The sequence below is a fragment of the Dermacentor variabilis genome, chromosome 5, assembly GCF_050947875.1.
Source record: "Dermacentor variabilis isolate Ectoservices chromosome 5, ASM5094787v1, whole genome shotgun sequence".
NCBI classification, from domain to species: Eukaryota; Metazoa; Arthropoda; class Arachnida; order Ixodida; family Ixodidae; genus Dermacentor; species Dermacentor variabilis.
The window spans coordinates 75,608,614-75,628,335 of NC_134572.1; the positions used below are offsets into that span (position 1 = coordinate 75,608,614).

The following is a 19,722-nucleotide window of genomic DNA, read 5'->3' on the forward strand; positions in this document are numbered from 1 at the left end:
CCCGTGGTATGATATTGCACATTTTTGTTATTTCGTTCTTACACATCACAAAAAAAAAAACCGCGTGACCACATAAGACAAGATTTTTCAGAATTACAGGAAAAATACATTGACTACACCGAGTTTTACACTGACGGGTTCAAGACAAATGAACATGTCGGAAGTGCAGTCATATCGGAAAACTGGGACAATTGTCTTAGGTTGCCACCGTTTGCTTCAGTTTTCACAGTCGCAGTAGGTGCCCTGCTTGTGGCCTTGAAAAAAAAATAGTAGCAGGAGATTAGAAAAAAGAAACAGTGGCCTACACAGATTCTCCCAGTTCACTTAATTCCCTCCATAGAAATCAGAGTGCGAACCTCTTTTCGGTGATATGCTGAGAATGCTTGGTGAAAGAGAAAATCATGGTAGATTAATTCGTCTCTTTTGGTTTCCAAGCCACGTCTGAATCCCGGGATATGAAAAGGTGGACCAATATGCAGCAATGACAGCCCATGAAAGACTAACAGAAATAAATCTTCCATTCAAGGACTGTGTCCGAGTAGTCCGCGCTGCGATCACCTCAAAGTGGCAAAAGGATCGGGGCTGTCAAGTTAAGAGCAATCCACAAATAGTAAAGCCCGTACTGCAAGGGTGAAAGACATCATACCACCAAAAACGTTTCATGGACGTTATCCTATGTTGCGTTCGTGTTGGACACACACATCTCCCATATACATTTTTATTGAAAAATGAAGAACAAGTTATTCGTAATAAGTGCCAACAATTTCTAACTATGAATCCCCTTTTATTAACATGTCCGGTGTTGGAGGAAGAAAGACAAATACTTTATTAACTTTACAAAACACTTACACCACCTCCTCCCTCCCTGATATTATCTGAAAACGCACTTTTATCTCTAGACGATATTTTTAAGTTTCTAGATGAAACAGGTTTCTTAAAAAAACTCTAAAGTAATCATTTTTGTTGCTTGAAGCACTTTCATCAAATTATATATTTTCATCTTTTGCCTGGCGCATCATAGCCGCAGCTGCTGCTGCGCCATAAAACCCTACATAACTAAGTAACCCTACGAAATGGTTCCCGACAGTCGAATTGGGTGTATGTGCTGCAAGCAGCCAATTCGCATCTCTATGAGGGTCACACTTCGAGAACAGTTCACCAAGTTTTATTGCACAAGTATGGCGAATCGGGCAAGTTGGTAGTTATCCACGGTAGCAGCGCAAGGAAAAAATGAAGACAACAAAAGAAACTGATGGGACAAGCACTGTCTTGTCTGTTTATTTCCATGACTTCGTTTACCGTGCACTGCTATCATGAAATTTTTATTGCTTCTTGTGAAAACATTAAAGAACAATACAAGAAGGCGAAAAAAAAAACCAAATATACAACCTCCGAAATCAGTTCCTTGTTGAAAACACCCCCTAAAGTTACTAGTTAAGTCTTGTACCTATATTATGATAAGGAGAGAAACGGGGTGCATCTGTGTTATTAGACCATGCAAAGGTACATTGGTGTACGACAAGGATCATTTGTGTATTTCAACCAAGTGTACATAACAACGGGCAGCGTCTTCACTGCGAGTTGACATTACGGTTACCGGTCATTGCTTCGGACTGAGGACTCTCAGCGTACTTTGTTTTTCGTTCGTATAACGACGTGTTCTCGCGGTATCCGCGTCGTTCACAACGACTTTGCTTTTCTTGCCAGGCATCATGGTCACCGTGGCGATCATTGTGGTGTCCCTGGTACTTGTGTTTGGTCTGCTTTGGCGCACGGGCATGGTTTCCAAGCCCAGTGACAAGCAGGCACTGCGAGCTACCCCGCTCTCTGGAAGTCCGCCGGACGACGACATGTTTACCATGAACTGCACTCATGACTGCGTTCCATAGATACCAAAAGAAAAAGAAAAGAGAACCCGTTACTAGAAGCACACGAATGTGAGAAAAATCTTCCTGGTGCGACCGTCTTTTGTCTTGCTATAATAAAGTGCAGAAAGAGCACGGACTGCGCGACGAGTTAAATGTAGTGGATATGGTGGTGGAAGGCCATCAGGTAAACTTCGTGTCTGTATTCTATAACAAGTGAGGGCCTTCTGTCCACAAGCCTACTAACCCTTGCAATGACTTTTGCTGTTTGAATATTTTTTTCAATAGCCGAAGTGATGATCGGCGAGTCCTTTTATCTGCTTATCAACAAAACTACGTTACGTTAGAAGAACTCATCAGAGCAAGTGTTGGAAGTTGTAAAGCTGGAAAAACACAGCGGAGTGTACGGTGGTAGAGTGTAATTGCGTACATGGTTGATTCAAAGTGGTTCTCTCGTGCTACCTTTTCTTTTCGTCTGCTGCATGATCATTGCGGATTAGCTCAGAAGACACACCATGCTGAAGGTGTCTCTGTCACTGTACCTGCGACCATTTTTTTTTCACTAAGCTCACGCGTGCCTTGATAAGTGATCGAGACGCCGCCGCGGCTGCTTCGAACTTCGATTCACATCGGCATTATAACTTTCCTAAGCAAAATTGAACGTGAAGGCGTAGACACTGTGCTCACTGTTAGAACGCACTGAAATCGGGGTCACATCGAACTGCCTTGCTTCAAACAGAGCTCATCTCCGAGTTTCGTCCTGCCACTCCTCTGTTCATTGCTATTCATCATAATGAAATAAGGCTAACCTGTATCAACTTTCTCGTTCGGATATGTCCGAACTAGTGAAAGAAGACTGTCCACTTTGTGTAAAATACAAATATTCATGGGCTGCTCATTGTATGTATGTATGTGTGATCGCGTACAACTCCGCCGCAGTCTCTCAGTGCACACTTCATCACCTTCTCCGCTTTCTTTATTAGACCTGATGCACTCACTACAACGCCGAATTCCGCTTTATATCGCGTGAAAATCTGCGTGTGGTTCTTGTAATTATGAAAAACTCACGGGCTGCACGAGAAAATGAAAAAAAAGGAAAACGAGAAAATCACTGCTTGTACGTTTAAATAAATACTACGTCATTTCTTAGATTAAAAATGTCAAGTTGTCCATGAGCCTTACGACCACTCGTGTTGGTGCTTCAGATTGTGAAGAGCTGTGGGCAGGGAATCACATGAAATACCCGAACATGCAATTCGCGTGCACTCTAGTAACATTATTACACTTTGACAACAAAACTATGCACGCTCAGTGTGCGACGCGCTTTGCACAGTTCGTTTGGGAAATCTGTGAGATTTTAAGCCACAGCTTCCCAACTGTTGACGCATCACTGTTCTCGCTTCCTGAGAATCCACTGAACGAGCTCACGCCTGACAAGTTTTCCGAGATTGTTGCGTGGAATCTTGTCGACAAATGTGACGCCGCCTTCCAAGTGGCAACCCTTCGGTGCATTAACTGTAAGCAGAGAGAAAAAATACAAAATAAAGGAGAGAAAGAGCATTCACGTTGTCTAAGATAATCCTAGGAATCTCTCAGTTACATGCTGTTTGCTGCTATAATTTCAACGCCTGTTTTAGTCGAAGGAAATAAGTCTGCACAGCGTGCTTTGCTGCTTTCCAGCAAATATGCACTATAAATGTGCACTATACTTACAACGGAACGTAAAGTGTGCGCACGCCAGTATTAAAGAAAAAGGCAGTCTTGCCCGAAGGCGAAGCATTGAAAGCATGTATTTGGTGCTCCTCTGAAGATGTCTCGGAAAGCTTGCTTGATGGATAACGCCGTCAGCAGCGTTGAGGGTCTGATACATCGACGGCCCACGAGATAAGACCAAACGATAACCATCGGTGTTTGTCAACCCTCGAAGGTCGGATGAGATAGATGTAATTAGCTTGACATTTCACTGTCCGTTCTGCTCAGATCAATGTGTGCACCATGTTGTGATATACACAGACTGCTGTTCAGAAGAGGCGCTAATGTGTGAGCGCACAATGCTTGTGTCAGCAAGACAGCCCGAACGGTGACCTTGTTCCAGCAAAGCCGATTGAGTGGACCTTGCTAACTCGCTGTGGGAAACTATGAGCTTCTAAGGAATTACGCCACAGAGTTTACAGGCGCAGAGTTCACCATCTGGTGAAAAAGATTGTGCAATGAGCTGGCGTTCGGGTGGTGTTTTGTGCCCCTTTCAAGTTAGTCAGCATTGAAAAGCTAACCAGGGCACTAAACAAACAGTCCGACATTGGCAATGTTAAGCACAGGAACAGCTTCATGGAGTGTGCGCGTGGGGTGGTTTGTTAAATACCTCTGTCGTGCGGTGCAGTTCACGTGAGTCAGAGCGGAAGACGTCTGAACGCCCGCCAACGAGAACGCGTGAACAATTTCCTCAATGGCAAAGATGGCTTTCTTGCGCAACATTGCAGTTTACGAAGACGCGAGATTATTGCGTAAACACTGGGGCGACCGCGCTCGCATGGTAGTGGAAGGTGCTCAGATGACACGCGAGCACGGCTTATCTGTGAGCAAGCCGTCTGCTTCTCTTTCTGGCGATGCCGTAAGCTTTCTGGGAGGTGCCCACGCGCGCACCTTGGCATAGTTCGGATTTTGCTGCGTTTTTCTTAGCTTCATCTCTTGTTCATCAGCTGTATTTCGTTCGTGTACTTACTTTCGGGCTCTGGCACAATAAATCTCAGTTGGAAGTTAGCGCTTGTTGTCGTCTGCCACATTATGAACGCGTCCTTTGCTTAGGACTATAGTTATCGCTAATTATTACATACCAAGTAGCCCAGACCGCTGCCCTTTTAAGCTCATTAAGCAGTTGGGTTGGTGTGTGAAGTTAAGCTGACGCTGCCAAAAAGCAGATAACTTTCTGTATGATGAGGACGTCGCACGTAGTAAGCTTAAAAGAGGAACAAGAAAAAAAGTTAGCAGCCATTCCACTCTGTGAAGTTGGATTAGCAGCGAAGCTGTATAGCACATGACACAGAGGCGTCAAATAATTTTGAACAATGGTACGAGCACATTAATTATCCTGATCGGTGGTCATCGTGCTGATAGATAAAGTCGAGTGCAAAAGCTTTGAGACCACGGCCTATGCAGAAAAAAAAAGTTATTTCTTCCAGCATAGCTGTGCAACGGGGAGTTGTATAAAAGCATGGCGCAGGTCAAGCATGCGCCCGTGGGCAGTACACTTGAATTCAGCCTTTGTGCATAGGCTGAGAATAAATAAAGAATTTAGAGGCAACTCCGAAATATAAACTTTTGCACTCGACTGTATGTGCACACATTCTCGTACCGGCTCTCTTATTAAATGCGTAAGCATTTTTGTCAGTTTATGAATAAGCCGCTAGTCAGAATTCTTATAAAAAGTCTTCGCGAAGTCGACATATATCGCATCAATCTGATGCAAAGAATGAACGGAGTGATGCAAGTCACTAGTTCAAACAGTTGCGTTTTGCAAGATCGATCATGGAAAAATCCGTGCTTATTGATGGATCGGCCCAGTATTGTACCATCTTCAAAATCGGCCCACGTATGGGGAGTGCTTAACGCCTGTGTCACCTCCGCCACGGGTCGGCCCGGCATTGCACTATCTTCGGGATTTTTTTTTCTACATGCGGACACGATAGTGGACAAAGTAAGCCCTTAACAGCGTTGCTGTAAAGAGAAATGCTGACCTTCAACAAATTGCGTGACATGATCGGCGCTCAGTGTTCTTGCTTCCGGCTCGGGCACAACCAGAGCGTGCGCCACTTCTCCAGCTTCGGGATGTGGTATTCCTACGACGGCGCAGTCATGAACCCCTGGACACTTGAACAGCACGGCTTCGACTTCGGCCGGCCAATACTTGCTCCCACGGCAGCAGTAGTAGTCGCTCAGCCGCGCAACTAGGTACAGCCAGCCGTCATTGTCGTAGTAGCAGTGGTCACCTGCGGGCCCGCCCAAGTAAAGCGCCTTAACTGCTGCCCTCCAGCTTGGTGCGGTTGCCCAGTCGGAAGCTTTCTGAAGTTGCTATCCTGTAGGTTTGTTATGGATTGGGCCATTTGGAAATTTTCTGTGCTACTAAGGTTACAGCGTGAAAGCAAAACACAGCACAACGTTGAAACCGACAAGGACAGTGACGCCTTTAATTTTATACCGTATCCTAATCTGTGCTGTAACTCCAGTGCCATAATAAGTTATTCGGGTCTGGTGGCCGGCACAACCATGTGCTTGCTAAGAGATTAGCCGCTATATGGAGTTTTCCATGAATTGTGGTTTAGATGAACGACTGTAATGAATGCTTGCATTGACCATCTGCTCCAACGCATCTACTATCACAGTCATCATGGAATTTACCCTTCCTGCCCGTTTATTCCTCTTCTCCAAGGCTGCACAGCACGACATATTTCAGACAACCTCACAAGTCTTCCCTCATGACAATCCTTTATCTTATCGCTTTAAACGCACAGATGTGATCGTCCACGCCTAGTTGTTTGCTCTACCAGCTTAATTTGGTAAGCCTAAACACAGGCGCCTTGTACGGGCATGGACTAGTACAGATGTTGCATGAAAAAAGCAAAGGTTGTGCAAAATCTGTTCACGCTATAACACAAAAAGAGTGCTAGTGAAGGCATTCAGTGTGTTTACTCGCACTAAATGTAGCGGAAAAAAAGGTTTAGAAAAAATTTCGAGATGCTTGCATTGTTTTGTGGGAAGTCTCACATTGTTCCTGAACAAGGTTGTCAACTACAGATTGATAATTAAATAAAGAAACGCAGAGACAACGATACAATTGTCCACCGTGTTTTATGCGTGAAGAAGTACCATTTAATTCGTAAGCGTAACTGCTTATTTCACTGGGCGCGCATTTGAGAAGTACCATTCTCTAAACGGTTTATCAAAGCACGTTGTTCGTGCACGTTCCACGTACACTCCTACCTGTGCTGTACCAGCCTTCTTCGTCGGTGATGGGCTCATGCAGTCTCCCCCAGTATCCACGCATCAGGCTTGGACTTCGCAACACGAGCTCTCCCCGTTGCCATGGTCCCAGAGGCTTTTTCGTTTCTGTGTCTCTCACCTGTGTGAAAGCCACAACGGATATATTAGGAGCAGTAAAACAGCGCTAAACAACAGGACGAGGAGAGGAACACAGGCACCAGCGCTGACTAACAACCAAGTGGATTGGTTGCTAGTCAGCGCTGGTGTCTGTGTCCCTGTCCTCGTCCTGTTGTTTAGCGCTGTTTTACTGCTCATACTCATGAACCAACCAGCCCAAATGTGTACTCTTCTGCAGGATATATGTTTTTTTCCCACCAAGCTGTAGTATATCTAAACGTAGGTAATCGGGAAAAGATTTTGTTCCTTAGACGAGCGGAAGGCTGGGACGGACGAGCATGTTTCTGGCTCTCTGCCACACGCTAGAAAACGTAGACAAGAAGAGGTAGCAAAAACAAAAGAAGATAAGAGGTGGTAACGCGATAATACTATCAGCGTCGGCATTTAGACCAGTATGCTATATAATATGCATAGATTTCATTTGTCTTCAGAACATCTGGGCATAAGTAGAACCACGTGGCGATCAGAAACGTTGCACTGAAAAGTTGTGCCGCCTACACTTAGGAGGGTTTTCCACTGCGATAGGATAGACGCACGTGGTTCTTCCCATTGTATAGCTGAGCCCAATCTCAACGTAAATAAACAAACTCAAAAACAGAACGGAGGACGTCCTTTAGCCAGGCAAGACAAACCGCCCGTTATAATAAACTTCGCAAATCCTTACTTCTTTGAAGAAACAAGCACTAATTATTTTCACTTGGTCTCGTTATTTAGTCAGCAACAATAACAAACCATCACTTTGACCAAAAACAAAAGTGGATTTGGTTATGACAGCGATTGAGTATAGTCTTGTTAAATCCTACTCGATATCTTCATATTGAGCGTCCGTGTAACAGTCGTGATGTGACTGTTACACAAAGCTTTTGCACGCCGCTGTACGCAAGAAATTTTAAATATGTGATTTATAGTAGGGTGAGGGAACGAAACCTATACAGACGGCACGAATTAGGCACCACCTGTTCCTGCTAGATGAATCTGTCACGTGCAGCTGGTGTCGCTTTGAGAAGACAGAAATAATGGCATTCTTACCATTGCTTCGACGCGAACTGCCAAACAACCGATGGACTTGTATTTGCTTGGTCCGTTGTAAAGACCCGCTGAGATGAAAGGTATCTCCGACTGACCGTACACTGCCGAAATGAAAAAAGCAAGAGCCGAAACAAAGTGAACTGTCAACCTTCAGAAAAATCGGCACTTTCGCGAATCACTCGTAACACCAGTCCACTACGTTTGTCCAAACCACAGTGACAATTAGTGAACTAAGGTGCAGGAGATAATCTGTCATAGAAAGCGACAACGAAGACAATGATTTAGATTAAGCAATTACTTGGGGATACACCCGTTAATCTAATGTGGTAACAAATGCTTTACAGTTACTGGCTTTAAGAAGAAAAGAATTGAGCCTTGACTTTCTTCGGCACTTATTGGTAATAAATAAATTAGAGAGCCGTCAATTTATAACAAATCTTTAACAACTAGACACCTCAGGAACTACCAACGTGTTTAACCCCATAGTTCTCACGTGCTGAAGTGTTCAAGTATTCGCTTTTCCCACGAACTATATACGACTGGAACTCGGTGCCATCCCCAATTGTGCCTACTACTGAATGCCATGTGCTACTTATTTCTTGCGTCTATCCAAATGTTTTTGTAAACATCCCGCTTGGACCCGTACAAGTTCCGCAGTATTGTAGAAATAACTATAAAAATAATAACTGATTACGAAAGGAAAATTAAACCTTTTTTGAACGTGATGTCAGCTAAATAAATAAATGTGTTCATAATTGCAACGCGAAACACTTACACTGTATAAACGACTTGAGGTTAAATTCTTTGACCAGTGTCTTCACAATGTCTTCTCCAATGCTCGTGGTCGCTGTAGTGACGTATTTGAGGCTATGAAGGTCATAACCGTTGCGCCGGTCGTTGTCCAACAGGCATCTCACAGTGTAGGGCGTTGTACTTATGGCTGTGACCTGTTGCGAACATAAAGGTTAAGCCTGCAGCCGTCGCCAACGTACCAAGAACAGCACTGCAAAAGATGTCACATAATGGCAATGGGCACGTCTCAGAAATTGAGAGCATTGGTAGTTTCATTGGCTCTTGAAACTTTTCTTTACCCAATCTCCTGGTGCCTGTTATCTCGCGCCTCTAGGCGCAATCCCACCGTCGTTTGCCGAGCGACATCGCCTGACGCAGTGGCAATGGGAAGGAAAAATCTAAGTCCTTAGCAAGACAGTTACTTCCTCACTTTCGTATAGAGCACCCTCGTGGGATGAATGTGGCGTATCAGTGCGATAGCATGAAGGGTTCCATATCGCAGAAAATCCGGCGTCGCCATCCCGAATGCAACGTCGAGCGTAGTTTCCGTAAAAATTATTCTGAACTACGCATGCGCAACCACCTGGTCCCTCCGTGTAGCGCAAATAAGTTACTGAACTACTATATTTCTTAAAGTAAAATACGTTAGAAAAATTGCGAAGCACGACTTACGCACAACCCACCAACATGATGTCGAATTGTAATTTGAATATACGAGAAAACATAATTCCCTTACGCGGAAACTCAAGCGCAAACCCCTTTTCCAGCGTTTCTACGATGCATAAACCGGCCACGGCGTTTAAAATATGGGGGCGTTGGCGCAAGAAAATCTCGGAGGCCACGGAGCGGCGCGCCCAGTTCCTTGCAACAACTTCAGATGGCGCTCGCCTCCGCCGCATCGTGGCCCACACAAGAGGCGGCGTTTCTACCAGAAAGCTCGCCTTCGTGCATAGCGTTCGCCGCCAGCGTTTCCTGGTAAACATTACGGTTACATAAGTTGCAGTTGCTGGAAAGCGTGACAAGCGCTCTGAGATTTGAGTACCAACAAATAGCGCGTAGAGGATGAGACAGTAAAAACCAGACACACACGAACAGTGCGAGCGCTAACTTCCAACATATTTTATTTTTCCCGTACATAACTCTTTTATGCGGTGGAAGAACGTATCACTTAGACAACTGGTATCAGCGTCTCAGAGCCCTTTATCGCAGGGAAAAATAGAAGGTGCGCTCACACATGTGCGTCCTGCTCTGCTTATCTCTTTAGCATGAACGATCTCTCGAGTTACCCTGTCTTTGCTTCTTCCTATGACAAGAAGTTTATCAAGAAACAGCTTGCACGTTTTTGTCTAGCAGGAAAAGATGTGATCAGCAAGTGCTCCTCTCTCCCGTACCTTATTGCAAGTATGTTCCATAAGGCGTTCGTTTAAGACCGTTTAAGATTTAGTGGTTTCCGCATCACAAAAGAATCTCGTGCACGACGCCTTCATCGCAAGTGACGTATAGAGACTGTTATCTGACCATGATAGCGCTCGTACTGTGCGTGCGTGTTTAGTTTTTACAGTCTCGTCCTATGCGCGGTATTCGTTGCTATTCAAATCATGCACCAAAAAGCCCAAAAAGCTATGCACTCAGGGATCTTTGAATGCTATCGCGTTCCAGACTTAAAGGCGAAGCTTAAGATTCCTCCGAATTTTTTTCGAACTCTTCCGATTAGGTACCACGACTACGAGTGCCATCAAAATGCGGTGACCCACCGCGGTTGATCAGTGCCTATAGCGCTGCGTTGTTGAGCGTGAGGTGGTGGGTGCGATCCCGGCTACGGTGGCCGCATTCCTATGTATGGGGGTGGAATAGAAAACTGGTAATGTATCGTGCATTGGGTACTCGTTAAAGAACGCAGCTGGTCAAAATTACCCCAATATATTCGACGATTGCGTTCCTCATAATACGGTTGTGGTATTAGGGCGTAAAAGCCCAGCATTTAATCATAGTGTCGCTCAATGGCGCCGATGACCAGCCACTCAGATGCACTTTATGTTGTATTCCATTGCCCGTGGCGGTCCCCTGGTACTTCTAAAAGATTAGGCTTTAGGTTTCACGTAATTTCAGGCTTTATCTTGAAAACGACGCATAGATTTCATACATTTCCGGCAAAGAAGTCTCGCGGGCCTCCGAATCTGCATAATCAAATAAAGGTCACCGCCAAAGGCTTCTTCTCTGCGCAAATCAGGAAGAAAAATTAATAGTAGAGAAATACAATTAAGGTTAATGCAGCATATGGCGGCTGCTTCACTAATTAGAACATTTACTTCCTAGATAGGGCATTGCATGTGCGCTATAAAGGCCATAATATGATCCCGAATCCAAGCCTCGAGTGGCTTGAATCTTTTTTTTTTTTTTTCCGAGAGGTACTGGGTCAACTCGAGTTTGAATTCTGTTCTTCAGTTACTTCCATATTGACCACAGCTTGATAGTGAGTGCACAGTGACTCAAATTTTTTGTTGCGTTAACTGCGACAATTTCTTGAGCCCCTCTACACCAGGCAAACGTTTCGAGCATGATGTGTGTGTTATGATAAACGCAGCAATTAAAGGGAAACAGTGTCACACGCCTGTGAGTGCTGCACGAAGCTACAAAGGAAACCTATACAAGTTTCTCAAAAAAAAAGAAAGGAAACTTGTATAAGTTTCCTCTGTAACATCGCGCTACTGTTGAGCAGACGACAATTTTTCCATTTGGTATAACCTCCTCCGCCTTGGAGATTCCAACTTTGCAGTCTTGCCGAAATGCAGCAGTGCAGCAATGCAGGTGAAGCATGCGACAAATATTGGATAAAGTATAAACAACATTAAGGTACCAGTAAAGTAACGTAACTACAAAAATAACGACAAGTTTCTTGATGTGATAGCATCAACTTCCCGTTACAATCTGTGTATCCATCCAGATCCTCGATGTGGCCATCCATGTCACCCAGCAGACTAATATCGGCACCTTCTCCAAACTGCTTTATATCGTCATTGAGACATTTCACTAAATACTTGTTTCTTGTCTGCATTTGTCCCCTGCCCCTAAATAAACTACTACTAGCCATGTCTTTTTACCGGCAACTGTACCTGATAACCAGACATGTTCTTTCCAAGTTGACTTTATTCTTTGCCAATTTGTTCCTTGATGTATCCGCATACGCAGGACAGATGTTGAAATGAATGGACTGGGGGCTTCCCGTAAAGTGAAAGAAATATTTTTAAAAAGATCTGTCCACATGCACACAGGGAGATGAATGGCATATTGTTCGCAGTCGTATTCACCTGCTTGAACTATTTTTATTTAATTTTCATTACTTAGCTAATCGGTTTGGTTAAACCAGGCAAACTTATGCAAAATGAAGTTGTGTCCATGATATTTTTCTTTCCGGGCTCTGAAGAAAGAAAAGTGCACTTCAAGAATAGTCTGATTAACACAAGACGGGTGCAAACATTGTGCCAGCGGTCGCAATCATCTCTGATGTATGCAACTTTTTTTCATTTTTGAAGGTTGTTCTTTCACACGATGAACATATTTTATGTGCTTCGGACGCACCTGGGCACTTGTATTTCCGAGGGCAAGAGACAGCTGGCTTCCTACTACGCAAATAATGGAATGTCTGAGCCGACTATACCAGATATATTAATTATTCGTTATTGTACTTTGTTGAGCAAGTAATTATACTTAGATTTAGCCCAATAGCTTCAATGGCGGGGGAAAGGTCTTCAGCCCAACTTACAGCAAGTAATGTACTAGGGTTGCTATGAAGGTGTTGACATGACTAACCTGACCTCAGGATTGACGAGACGAGATTGCTGAACGCGGCCTCTTGCGCAATCTACCCAACGTGCGCAGAACCTTTTCGCAGAGAAGCATTTGTAGCTATGCCAAAAATGTGTAAAGTATGCTAGGCTATGAGACATTACAGCTTTACCAACATGATGAAGGTTAGAACTAGCAACGTATCAATGAAAAAAGCCTGGTATTGGATTCAATGGTCTCTCAAGGATCGGTTATGTTTCTGCGTGACTTGTATATTGAACTCGTTTCATTCATTAGGGATATATTGATAACCACTGATAACACGGGAAACATTGGACGTAGAATGTGGCATAGCATTTACTCATACGGACGGTGATGATTTTTTAGATCAAGAGAATATATGTGGAGGCAGCGTGGAAGGAGGGACAAGGTCGGACAACACAAACGCAGTCCCGTATCGCTCTAGCACTAAAGTGAAGTGAGGCATTTATCCTCGCATTAAAAAAAAAAAAACTCTCTAAACTGCGGAAAAAGCTGTAATGATGGGCTTGTGTTGGTGCCTTTGAGCGTCGACACAATTCAGTGTACCTGTTGTCGGAAATTCAGGTTGAGCAGCATGGCCTGTGGCGGAATACTCTTTCCGGTTATTTGGGGATGATGTGCTGTCCCAGTTTTCTCTATTATTCTTTTTATATGTATTCCCTACATTTATCTCTTGCTAAATTAGCAAACCGAACATTTTTTCCATTCACTTTGTCATCCCTGCCGTCATCGTTTTATTTGATGCCTGTCCTTTTCTGCAGGCGTTTTCACCTACTTATCACGCTTACCCTGTGCTTGTGAATCGCCTCAAGTATAGCGCTGTCATCCGCGGTCTCCATAAAGGCGGCCGATGCTCCCTGGGCGATAGCCTTGCAGACCCCGTCGAAAAGCGCGTACACGTGGCCTAATGACGTTGTGGAGAGGGACACATCTTCTGGGCCAAGACCCATGTGACCAGGGTGGCTGGAAAGCGGCAAAGAGAAAATGTATGTTTTTTTTTTTCGGTTCGGTGGACATATCTCCGCAGCGCAGCAAATGTATGGCTAGCGTCAAGTAACGAGAACCATTTAAGAAGCGTTTGGGTGCGAGCTAATTTGTACGGGTCATACATGTTAAACAGCGCCAAAAAACACACAAAAAAGGAAGAGCACAGAACCAGCGCTGACTGCCTGACTACTACTGACTGAATAGCATATATTTGTGTGGGCTTTAATAAAGATGTCGTCGGCAGTCAGCGCTGGCCCTGACATGAAAAAAAATCGAACCTGTTAGATTGAACGATGGACATGAGGGACTCGTGACAATGCACAACCAGCTTCGGTTTCCCAGTCGTGCCACTTGTAGATGTCATGTAACAGATCTGGTTTTCTCTATACTCAGGAGATGGTGGCAGTGGGCCTGCTTCTTCGCGGCCCTTCTTCAGCAGCTCGTTCCATGTGATTACGCTGTTCGCCGCGCCGTTCGTTTTCTGCACCGGTTCGTCCAGTGCTATGACGTGCTGCAAAAATTCAATGAACAGACAGAGGCTGAGAATGTGCATCACAAAATATGAGCGGAAGAATTTTCTTGCGCCGTTTAATGCAAGACATTTGTCAAAACATTAGGGGATTACTTTTCAGTTATGAGAAGGGATGAGGGTAAGCAAAAGAAACTTAGCAAGGTCTGAGATTACAACCTCGTAACCAGGCGTTGAAATAGATTGATTACACAATTCTAGAAACTTTATCTATTGCATAGTTTAAACGTTCACTTTTAATAGGCTGGTTTATACAAGTAACAAGTAACACTACAGTTCTTACGCGTTTACAAAAAATATTTCTGAAGCTTAAAAATTTTATAACCAATAAGCTGGCTGTAAAGCATTGATGTACTTTAAAACTCTCTATGTGATTTATTATGAATACTTGATTTTATTTATTGATTCATGGGGCTTAACGTTCCAAAGCAGTAAAAATTCTGTTTGCTTTACATGACCAAAAGTGCTGACCTGGTTCTGTGGCCCCTCACAACAAAATTGTATGCGTTTGCTCAGAGTTTCGTTAGAAATCTAGTGAAAGTTTGCAGTTTGTTACATCTGGATGGAACTTTGTATACACGTGCTTGGTGGTCCGGCGGAAAAAAAAAGAGCCCTTCCATTATGTGAAGATGGGAGACCAGAGGAGCTGTACTGCTAAATAGCTTCATTAAGTTCTATATGGTGGTTATGGTATATTGTTTGAATGAAGGCACAAATATGTAACTTCATTGTTTGTTTCATCTATTATTTATGTTATTTTAATGCTTATTCTTATATATTAAGAATTTTTATTTGATTTTATTTTTTGTTTCCTTATTTTTATGTTTTTATTTTCTTAATTCCTAATATTTTTTTTAACGTTACACATATACACCGACGTTTCGACACGCATCGTCATAGACTAGCGAGCCCACAGGGGTATGTGCCATTGAGCTTGGATCCTTTGTGCACTATTACCAGGATCGGCGCACATGACGATTTGTTTTTGTCAACATCTCGGGACACATTCTTTTCTCCCAGATCCCAGCAATAGACAGCTTCGCTGTAAAACCGTGCTAACGTTATCTTTAGCGCCAATACTATATTTCGCGCTATAGGGAACGAACGTTGGCCAGGAGGCGCTGCGGTAGTTTGGGTGCCTTAGTAAAATACTGTGACGCCATTCGATAAGGACACCACGAAAACGACGCCATATCAGGGGGGGGACACTCCCCGGTTCCGGTGGCACAGGAAATTGGCGCCATCTCTGTAATGGGCGACGCGAAAATCCGTTTCCCTTGCACGGCCTCGTAGATTGTCGCGCGCACGCGCGCCGATCCAGGTGGCCAAGCCCTTCCCCCCGCTCAACTCCTCTCCCTACGCCCTCTCTCGTAATACCCTCCAACTCCCTCTCCTTCGACTGTCTACGCGCCCGCGCCGCCGTGCCATCCCCGCCGGCCCGGCTGCTGCTTAGTCCGCTACGTAACGCTTTATTTTTGTTATCTACTGTCATCGAGATGCGTGCGCTGCTGTGCGTTGACCGACGTGGCTAGTTTCGTCAGTTCTGTGGTCCTCGGTAGCTGTGTGCTTGTGCTCCGCGATGTTTCACCCGTTTCACGACTCGTACCGCTCGTGCATCGTGCAGTGGTGCACAAATACCTCAAAAACAAGTCCTGCAAGGTTGTTCCGGGTGCTTAAAGACAACAGGTGAGCGCTCAGACCCAAGGACATCAGAAGGCGTATGTACACGAATACAGCCCTGTCCATTTGTGTACTCCATGAGGCTCCGGACGTCGTTGCGCCTTGATTGTGCTACACCAATTGCCTCTTCCCGGTAGAGAAAGCTGACAAATAGATGTTCCTCCTCATTGTCACCTGGTCTGTGACTTGTGTTTTTCTGTGCCAAGTCTCATTCTGCAACTTCAGTAACTTGCCCAGCTTTCCATACCGCCCTCAGTGCTTTTTCTGTGTATCACGTTCTACAAACCAACTAACAGCTGAAAAATTACTGTTAGTGTTTGTGTACTATCTCAGTAACCCCCGATGGGAAAACCGCGCGAACAACCTTCATGTGTAGGCATGATACGCTTTTTTTTCCTCTGGAAAGCATGAGCATTGCAAGTGTCCTACATGCAGATTTTTGCAGTGCGTGTTTATTATACAAGGGAGAGCCCAGTAGGTACGACTTAGTGCCTTAAGGGACGTAATTTTATTGCTAAGCATTGCATTCGGGTAGAAAGAAAAGTCGTGTTGGCCTGTTTTACCTGGTCTTTGATTGAGGAATAAGCCTTTCTGCGAATGTTTTCTATGTGCTGCTGCAAAAGCCGACTATCTTCTGTTCCCCTTGCCACCGTTACTCAAGTTGTGGCCAAGTGCAAAATAATGTGATAATGTGTGTTTGTTTTTAGTACAATGTTATTTTTTTCTGCCATGTTTTTTTTTTCAATTTGTTCAGCAGCAATGAACATGTCAAGCATTTCATATACTTTCGTGCAGATTTATAAGTAAGCTTTCTTTTGGTATGGCTCTCAATCAAACAATGTTAGCATTTTATTCTATCTTTCAGGTATTTTGCGTGTCATTGTTTTTGCCATTACTAGTGAGTTTTCCCTTTTTATAGTTGTCATGACTATGTCATACACATCGTCCAATTTTGTGCAATATCTTAGTGCACATATCAGGAGCTCGTCTACATTTAGATCTTGAGGACGTTATATAAAAATCTTTTTTATATGTGTGTACATGAAATGGCCTTCGTGTTTTCTAGCACTTTCTTTTATTATTTCACCATCTGTGAACTCTTGTGTTTAGTACTCTTGCACATGTCATGCACCTCTCACTTTTGCTCATTTTTTGAGCGTGTATCACACCACGTTGTAAGAAAAATCTCTTTTCGGAAACGAAGTCAATAAAGCGAGACTAAACATCTGTTGTGTTGGAAGTGGAATTTTTTTTATGTCCCGGCACATGCTGGTATAATATAAGTATGGGCAAGACTGCGTGCGTGCCAACGCATAGCCCACGGCGCACCACGCGCCAGCTCGCAAGCAATGCCAATGCGCGGCGTAGCGCGCGCATTGCTTGCGAGCTGGCACGTGGCGCGCGGTAACAAGCGCGCTATAAAAAAGAAAAAACGCGCCGCTTACGGGTAAAAACAAAAAAAAAGTGAGCGGCGCGCGCGGCATGGGGGAAAGGGAGTGGAGCGGGTCGGCATAATAAAAACAAAAAGGAAAGAAAAACGTTTGGGAGAGGAGGTGCCGCGAAGCTGCTGTTGCTGTTGCCATGACAACGTAAACAATCATGTGCGCCGCCATTTTGCTTAATGCGTCGCCCATTGGTTAGGGCCGTAACTGAAGGGGACCTTGGCGCTAGCGTCGAAAGAGCGTCTGCTCGAAAACGGCCAATGGGATGTATACGGAGTGTCCCCCCCCTGGCCATATCGCGAGCGTTGAAAGACGCGCGTCCGTACAAGCGCTCAGTAGCACCGCGCGCGTCTGGCCGTGATCTTAACGCGATAGCGTTAAGGAGCTCGTGTCGCTGAAAAGCCGGTGTCGTCGGCGTCGGTGTCGGCGTCCGCGGCGTTGGCCGTGAGCGATAAATCACGGCAGGCACTTCATAAATAAAAATTGGAGGACGCTTAAGCTTCGCCTTCAAGAGTGGAACGCGACAGCGTTCCCGTCGACCCGCCAAGGGGTGTAAGACAATGGGCTACGGCGCAGCGACTACGCGCCCCGCATCGGACGCGGTGAGCGTCGAGCAACGCAGCGTTCGGCGCGACAACGAAATGTGCGCCTGAGCAAGCGACGCACGCCTGAGCCTTAGAAACAACTCGTTTCTAAGGCAACACCGCGTTCACTAGAGGCGCTTTTGTACCGCTTTGAAGCATCGAACTCGTGGCTCAGTGGTAACGTCTCCGTCTCACACTCCGGAGACCCTGGTTCGATTCCCACCCAGCCCATCTTGGAAGTTGCTTTTTATTTATGAAGTGCCTGCCGTGATTTATCGCTCACGGCCAACGCCGCGGACGCCGACGCCGACACCGGCTTTTCTGCGACACGAGCTCCTTAACGCTATCGCGTTAAAAAGCAACTTCCAAGATGGGCTGGGTGGGAATCGAACCAGGGTCTCCGGAGTGTGAGACGGAGACGTTACGACTGAGCCACGAGTTTTTTTTTTTTTTTCTTTATGACTGAGCCACGAGTTCGATGCTTCAAAGCGGTACAAAAGCGCCTCTAGTGAACGCGGTGTTGCCTTAGAAACGAGCTGTTTCTAAGGCTCAGGCGTGCGTCGCTTGCTCAGGCGCACATTTCGTTGTCGCGCCGAACGCTGCGTTGCTCGACGCTCACCGCGTCCGATGCGGGGCGCGTAGTAGCTGCGCCGTAGCCAATTGTCTTACACCCCTTGGCGGGTCGACGGGAACGCTGTCGCGTTCCACTCTTGAAGGCGAAGCTTAAGCGTCCTCCAATTTTTTCTGTGGCGATGCGCGCTCCGAAGAGCGCACGAGCTCCCGCGTTCAAGCACGCCGGCCGCCCAGTCAGGTTAGACGATGGACACGTGCCTCAAGGTGAGCGGCGAACTTGCTTACACGGAATTGAAGCACGTCCCGCATAGACATTTTTCTCAGCCAGCTATGAGCTATGCGCTACTGCTGTTGGCGCGCGAAGTTTCAGCGTTGGTTGCCAACGAACGCAGTTATAGACGCTCTGCCGTGTCAACCAAAGAAGCCGCTTTTATCGGGGAAGCGTGCCGCACATCCTATGCGACGAACCAGGGATATTGTAAGGGTATAGTCGCAAACAAGAAGGATAACTAGGAAAAAAATCTCGTAACAACATGCAGAGAAAGGAACAGGAAGGGTGCTGGAAGAAGTAGAGCTTACAACACGCCTTAAGCGTAAGGTGTTAAGATCCCGTGACCGTTGCCTTTTACGAGTCGTCAAACATGCTAACTGGCTGCTCCTTGCGGGAAAAGGTATAACAGGTGAAGCCAATTTGTCTTGCGTTGACAGCGACTTCCTTCCAGTACTAACACTATCTTTGTTGAGTTATAAAGTTGTTCATATCGGTAGTCGTGAGATTGTTTTATATTTAGGACGGTTTACGCCCTTTACATTTTTGCTTAAACTTGGAACGTCTAAGGAACCCACCAGTAACTACGGTTTGCCGCATGCTGGGAAATCGCTTCATGGCGAACCGGAGAGGCCGCCGAAGGCCGAATATTGGTAACACTGCGTTATCGGGCTCCGCTCATGGAAGTAGTTAAGCAGCCATATTACGATGGCGAATTGAAATAAAAATTAAAACAGGGTTGATCTCGTTTTCACAGGAGTTGGCCATAACACTAAAGCGCAACGTGTATTCTAAGTAGCAGTGGCAGTTTTGTCGCACATTTGCTAATACAAGTCTATAAACGTGCACCGTCTGTTATTGATTACAGTTTCGCTCGAAGGCCGAACCAATGGCATCGATAGCAAGCACGCGAGGCCTGTGCTGCTGCTCAGCGTAAACAGCACCCATGGAAGGTACCAGGCATCATAGGCAACGTGACGGTGAACGCTTG

General features: G+C 45.3%; 1 protein-coding gene across 1 annotated transcript in view; it reads right to left on the minus strand.

Annotated features, from left to right (window-relative positions):
- Positions 1–802: 802 nt before the first annotated feature.
- Positions 803–19,722, minus strand: part of LOC142582821 (uncharacterized) — a 29,487-nt gene continuing 10,567 nt past the window's right edge. Inside the window, exons 4-10 of the mRNA XM_075692880.1 lie at positions 13,934–14,166; positions 13,457–13,631; positions 8,824–8,995; positions 8,049–8,149; positions 6,843–6,981; positions 5,600–5,851; positions 803–3,380 (exon numbers count right to left, since the gene is read on the minus strand). Of these exons, the coding sequence (XP_075548995.1) occupies positions 3,253–3,380; positions 5,600–5,851; positions 6,843–6,981; positions 8,049–8,149; positions 8,824–8,995; positions 13,457–13,631; positions 13,934–14,166 (1,200 nt within the window). The 3' untranslated portion in view covers positions 803–3,252. The remainder of the gene's footprint in view (positions 3,381–5,599; positions 5,852–6,842; positions 6,982–8,048; positions 8,150–8,823; positions 8,996–13,456; positions 13,632–13,933; positions 14,167–19,722) is intronic.